This window comes from Neoarius graeffei, chromosome 24, assembly GCF_027579695.1.
Source record: "Neoarius graeffei isolate fNeoGra1 chromosome 24, fNeoGra1.pri, whole genome shotgun sequence".
In the NCBI taxonomy this organism is placed as follows: Eukaryota; Metazoa; Chordata; class Actinopteri; order Siluriformes; family Ariidae; genus Neoarius; species Neoarius graeffei.
The window spans coordinates 40,203,214-40,209,609 of NC_083592.1; the positions used below are offsets into that span (position 1 = coordinate 40,203,214).

At 39.4% G+C, this 6,396-nt stretch overlaps 1 protein-coding gene across 1 annotated transcript; it reads left to right on the top strand.

The window, feature by feature from the left end:
• Positions 1 to 1,576: 1,576 nt before the first annotated feature.
• Positions 1,577 to 2,401, top strand: LOC132872940 (C-X-C motif chemokine 11-6-like). Its single transcript, XM_060908082.1, has 4 exons — positions 1,577 to 1,689; positions 1,787 to 1,913; positions 2,006 to 2,095; positions 2,192 to 2,401. The coding sequence occupies exons 1-4, from the start codon at positions 1,632 to 1,634 to the stop codon at positions 2,202 to 2,204; spliced, it is 288 nt and encodes a 95-aa protein (XP_060764065.1). The 5' UTR covers positions 1,577 to 1,631; the 3' UTR covers positions 2,205 to 2,401.
• Positions 2,402 to 6,396: the final 3,995 nt, after the last annotated feature.

Here is a 6,396-nt window from a genome sequence, read left to right on the forward strand (position 1 = left end):
GAAGAGTTCAGAAACTTTCAAGCACCACTGTACTTTCTGCTACAGAGAAGACAAAGCTTAAAATTCAGTGCACAGTCCTTTTTTTTTTAAACGAACAGTTGATGTTGTCTTTCAATGTAAGAAATTTAATAAATTCACAGTCATCACAGTGTAGCACGATGGACAACATCATGTGCAAAAATCAAACTTTTTTAAAGAAAAATTTATGAAGTGGTGGATATTTGACCTTACCAATATTTACTAATGACTCTATCTAAAGATAAAAAAGTACCAAAGTTGGTTTAAAGCTCTGACATTTTGTTGAAGTAGAGTTAAGGTTAAGCATGTGTATATTTGAACTTCTGTTGTTGCATGATTTCAATGATAATCTGAACATTTCCTATCCAGGACACACACGTGTATATTTAATATCCCAGTTCATTTCCACTGAAAAGAGAAATAATGACGTTTCAATTTCATTTGCTGCTTTCAGGAGACACATGCAATTACCCTCATGCACTTTGACACCATTGCGGCTGCAAAAACAGTTCTCCTTTCTCTGTAAGCCTACTATTCCACAAAAACCCCAGACAAACAATTTCCACAGTGAAATCAGCAACACAACAAATCCATCTGAAATTCAGAGCAGAACATTTCACTGCACATAGAAAGATGAAAAGTGATTTCAGAGAGAAAAAAGTATGAATGTGTGAATATACGGTATATGCTAAATATCTAGCTTTTAAGTGCATACACAGTTGTATATTTTACTGTTTCAAAGATGAATAATGTTCAGTTGAATGCAGCATGGTCTCAAGTGAGGAAAAATCAGATTCCTCAGTTTGTATAAAATGTTAGAAAGATGAACATAAGGGTTAGGGGTGGGGTTAACGCTCGGACCTTTGGTTAGAGCTTCATTCCTATGAAATCCAGAGGTGGGATTTATGAAAGTATATTTACTTTGTTCCTCGACTTAAGTTTATTTTACTCAGCTTTTTTTTTACTTCCATCCTATATTTCAAAGGAAAAAATCTCTATTTTTTTTGTCACTATGTTTTCAACCACAACCTGGTGATGTTATATTTGTAAAGTCATAAGGTGATATTTCAGCATCAAACAGCTGCAAGCAGTTGATCAGAATTGGTAATCAATTTAAACTTGAACAGATGTGAGAGCAAAAATAAGACCTGATGTGTAACAATCACAGTTATTATTGTGGGAGCGAACATTTGAGAGATTAGCAATGAAACTGTTGTTATTTCACCTTCACTAATATGAAAAGTTCATGATTGCTCCTTCAACTTCTGATAAATTTTGCACAGAATCTAGATGTAAAGTTTGCCATACGTCAGATTTAGTAATAAAGTTGCAGACTTCATTAAATGAAAACCCAAACACAGTGAGTAAATTTAGACTCAGTCAATGCTGACTATCAGATAAACCATTTCTAAGAAATAAGAAAGTGAGCTCCAGAGGAAGTACGACTGAAAGTAAAAGTGATTCTCCAAAAGGAAGGGAGATGGGAAAACACCGATCTGAGCATATAAAAGAGGAGGAAACACACTCGTTCATTCACATCATCAACAAGCATCAAGAAGAAAATCATCACCAGAATCTTCAGAGCATCGAGTGTGTTCAAGAGCGAGAGGAAAATGAAGTCTGCTGCAGTTTTTCTTGTGTTTGCCTGTCTACTTATTGTTCATGTACAAGGTAAGATTCTTCATCCTCATCTGCACCTCTTTTCATAATAAACAGGATTCAACAGAGTTGTAAAAACTCCAAATCTACAATTTCCTTCTGTTTGCAGGACAGGCCAAGATCAGCGTATCGAGGTGTTTGTGTCAGGGTCCTGCAGCTAACACAGTTCGTCTACAACGGATTGCCAAGATTGAAGTTTACCCTGCTAGTGCATCTTGTGAAAATGTGGAAATCATGTAAGTTCAATGAAAGCTAACATCCAAAACAATGTATAATACAACTGAATTTAATTCTATTGAGTTTTCTAACTTGTTATTTATCTCTGTAGTGTCACTCTGAAGAACGGTGCAGGAAAAAAATGCTTGAATCCAAAATCTGAATTTACTCAGAAATACATCAAGACAGCGTTAGAAAAAAGGTGGGTTCATTTTATTACATAGTGTGAGAGCTTAATATTCTTCTATTATCGATATAAGAGACAAAACTAAGTTGTAAAATGTGCTTGTGTTTGCAGGAGTGCAGAGTAAAGCGTGCACCGTGTCATTACTGAACAGAAGTGGAAGAAGAGAGCACAGAGACAGCTTGATTCAAACATGTTGTAAAAAGTGTACATATGATATGTCTGAGGTTTAATTTATAAGAGTTACTTGTGTATATTGCTGGATGTATATAGTTTTTGACAAAACATGCATTATTCTTTAAAATATTGTGTTGTTTTGGTATCCAAACATACTAAATTATAATAAAATCAGCACATAACAGTGCTTAAAAACTACAGAAAGCAATACAATGTGTTTCTTATGTGCAAGATATCAAATATATTTTTATACTTTTTGCCCAGTATCAGGTCAGTATGATTTCTAAGTGTGAACTGAGATGAAAACTGACTCTTCATTCATGTTATAACACAAATGTTAGACGCTATTATTAATGAGATAATGAGAGGACAGGAGGAGGAGAGGTCCTTACCAAATCCACACCCACACCTACAGCAGAGATATTCAGCAAACTGCACACACACACACACACACACACACACACACACACACACACACACACACACACACACACACACACACACATCACTGAAACACTGAATTCAGCAGTGAATAAAACACACCTGTGAATTTTTAAAAATGATATTAAAAGCACCATGTGTTCATTCGCTCTCTGATAAATACTCAGTGAATGGTATTGTTGATATTGTCTCATTACTTTATGTTCATAATAATTCTCACATGTGAACTAAAAGGAAATTTCCACACAGTTCATGATATTCGGTGGCATGGTGGTGGTGACGTGGGGATTGCTGCTGTCTCACAGCTCCAAGTTCTCCAATAGTCTTGAGTTGGGTTGAGATCTGGTGACTGTGAAGGTCATGTCATATGATTTACATCATTTTCATCATCATCATCCAGTCATATTCAGTGAGCCCCAGTGACTGTATATGTGAGTGGATGTTGTATCAGGAAGTTGAACATGAAGCCAAAATATCTGACATCCTCTAGTGGCTGGCTGTAGTACTTCCACAAATTAGATTGAGCATTTTGCATATTAATTAATGAATAATGCTGCATTTACCACTAGATATCGTGTTCAATGCCACATTTTTAGCTGCTCTTCAGGTAACAGCTCTTAACGTCCACACTACCAGCACGAAGGAGGGGTTTGTAGAGATGTTTCATCATAGGATAAAGATGATCAGTCAGAAGAAGTGTGGACTGATTTGGAGCGACTCTTCTGTCTAAGGGGACAAGTGGAGCAAAAGCAGGGCAGTAAAATGCCCCAACAGTGTAACAGAGCTTCCAGATTTTCCTTTAATTTGTCACACGTGTGTATGCACACATTTCTGAAGATTTGATCATTAACTATATCCACGCTGTTATGAAAAATAAATAAGAATCCCTGTTTTAGAAATAACTTTCATGAAATGACAATAAGATTCACTGAATGATCACATTACAGGGTGGACATGTTTTACAGAGGTGCTTGAAAATTTGTGAATGCTTTAGAATTTTCTATGTTTCTGCATAAATATGACCTAAAACATCATCAGATCTTCACACAAGTCCTAAAAGTAGATAAAGAGAACCCAGTTAAACAAATGAGACAAAAATATTATACTTGGTCATTTATTTATTGAGGAAAATGATCCAATATTACACATCTGTGAGTGGCAAAAGTATGTGAACCTCTATGATTAGCAGTTAATTTGAAGGTGAAATTAGAGTCAGGTGTTTTCAATCAATGGGATGACAATCAGGTGTGAGTGGGCACCCTGTTTTATTTAAAGAACAGGGATCTATCAAAGTCTGATCTTCACAACACATGTTTGTGGAAGTGTATCATGGCACGAACAAAGGAGATTTCTGAGGCCCTCAGAAAAAGCATTGTTGATGCTCATCAGGCTGGAAAAGGTTACAAAAACATCTTTAAAGGAGTTTAAACTCCACCAATCCACAGTCAGGCAGATTGTTTACAAATAGAGGAAATTCAAGACCATTGTTACCCTCCCCAGGAGTGGTTGACCAACAAAGATCACTCCAAGAGCAAAGCATGTAATAGTCGGTGAGGTCACAAAGGACCCCAGGCAGTGGCGGATTTAGCAAATTGGGGGCCCCAGGCAAAGGTATGTATGGGGCCCCCCTCATCCGATCCGAAGCAAAAAAATAAATAAATAAAAAATGTACCGAATGCATGGTGGATAGGCAGGTAAAGCTAATCTATAGGGAAGTAAAGGTTGGAGAGGAGAAAAAAACATTCATTCATTATCTCTAGCCGCTTTATCCTTCTACAGGGTCGCAGGCAAGCTGGAGCCTATCCCAGCTGACTACGGGCGAAAGGCGGGGTACACCCTGGACAAGTCGCCAGGTCATCACAGGGCTGACACATAGACACAGACAACCATTCACACTCACATTCACACCTACGCTCAATTTAGTCACCAGTTAACCTAACCTGCATGTCTTTGGACTGTGGGGGAAACCGGAGCACCCGGAGGAAACCCACGCGGACACGGGGAGAACATGCAAACTCCACACAGAAGCCGGGGCTCGAACCCAGGACCTTCTTGCTGTGAGGCGACAGCGCTAACCACTACACCACCGTGCCACCGAGAAAAAAAACATTCCCCTTTAAACCCTGCATACACTTCTTTACTCCAAAATGAAGATGGAAAGCAGAGAACACACAAAGTGTAGCACTACACAAACTAATAGTCATGATGGAACCCAACAGAGAATAAGATTTCAGATAACATCTGTCTTTGCCAAAATGCCAGGAAAACCAGCACTGTTTATTTTTTTTTAAAGATCAGAACATTTCAAACATTCTATAAATAAAACTATGTACATGGTTGTGTGTGTGTGTGAGTGAGTGAGTGAGTTAGTGTTTGTGTGTGTATGTGTGAGTGAGTGAGTGAGTGAGTGAGTGTGTGTGTGTGTGTGAGTGTGTGTGTGAGTGAGTTAGTGTTTGTGTGTGTGTGAGAGTGTGTGTGTGTGTGAGTGTGTGTGTGAGTGAGTGAGTGAGTGAATGAATGAGTGTGTGAGTGAGTGTTTGTGTGTGTGTATGTGTGAGAGTGAGTGAGTGAGTGAGTGTGTGTGTGTGTGTGTGTGTGTGTGTGTGTGTGTGTGTGTGAGAGTGTGTGTGTGTGAGTGAGTTAGTGTTTGAGTGTGTGTGTGTGTGTGTGTGAGTGAGTTAGTGTTTGAGTGTGTGTGTGTGTGTGTGAGAGTGTGTGTGTGTGAGTGAGTTAGTGTTTGAGTGTGTGTGTGTGTGTGTGTGTGTGTGTGTGTGTGTGAGAGTGTGTGTGTGAGAGTGTGTGTGTGTGAGTGAGTTAGTGTTTGAGTGTGTGTGTATGTGAGAGTGAGTGAGTGAGTGTGTGTGTGAGAGTGTGTGTGTGTGAGTGAGTTAGTGTTTGAGTGTGTGTGTGTGTGTGTGTGTGTGTGTGTGAGTGTTTGTGTGTGTGTGCGTGTGAGAGAGAGAGTGAGTGAGTGAGTGAGTGAGTGAGAGAGTGAGTGAGTGAGTGAGTTAGTGTTTGTGAGTGTGTGTGTGTGTGTGTGTGTGTGTGTGAGAGAGAGAGAGAGAGAGAGAGAGAGAGAGAGAGAGAGAGAGAGAGAGTGTGTGAGTGAGTGAGGGGAGGTAAGAAGTGTGGACTGAGGAGAGATGAGGTGGCATTTGGCTCTAAGCAACTCCATATCCATGTGAATGTATGTGTCAGTGAGTGAGTGAGAGAGAGAGAGAGAGAGAGAGAGAGAGAGAGTGTTCTGTGTGTGTGAGACAGAGAGGGTGAGTGAATGCATGAGAGAGTCTATGCGAGAGAAAACAGAGATTGTTCTCCACATCAGAGTCCTACTTGTTGATGTCTTCTCACAGGTCTTCACATGTACATGGTGCACAGCCAGATGTAGGAAAATGTAAAATAATAATAAAAAAATTGTCACCAACTAACAATATGGTCATCATCATCGGTGTCAAAATGGCCATCACTGGATAACTCTTCCACCACATTTGTGTCAACGTTGACACTGTCGGTGATGGAAGGTGGCAACAACGTGTCTTGCTTGACATTATCCTCCTCAGCTAGTGCCACTTCACAGCAGCTAGCTGTACCGGCATCATGTTCAGCATTTTGAATGACGTTGACGTTGTTGTCGCGGTCTCTATTGCTAACAGTAGTTGTAAAAAAGTTTCCCAACTTAGGCAGCATTGTCACATATTTCT

Coding starts and splice junctions, on each gene's coding strand:
- LOC132872940 (XM_060908082.1), top strand. CDS start 1,632: ATGAAGTCTGCTGCAGTTTTTCTTGTGTTTGCCTGTCTACTTATTGTT. Junction 1,690..1,786: donor ACTTATTGTTCATGTACAAG/GTAAGATTCTTC, acceptor TTCTGTTTGCAG/GACAGGCCAAGATCAGCGTA. Junction 1,914..2,005: donor TGTGAAAATGTGGAAATCAT/GTAAGTTCAATG, acceptor TTATCTCTGTAG/TGTCACTCTGAAGAACGGTG.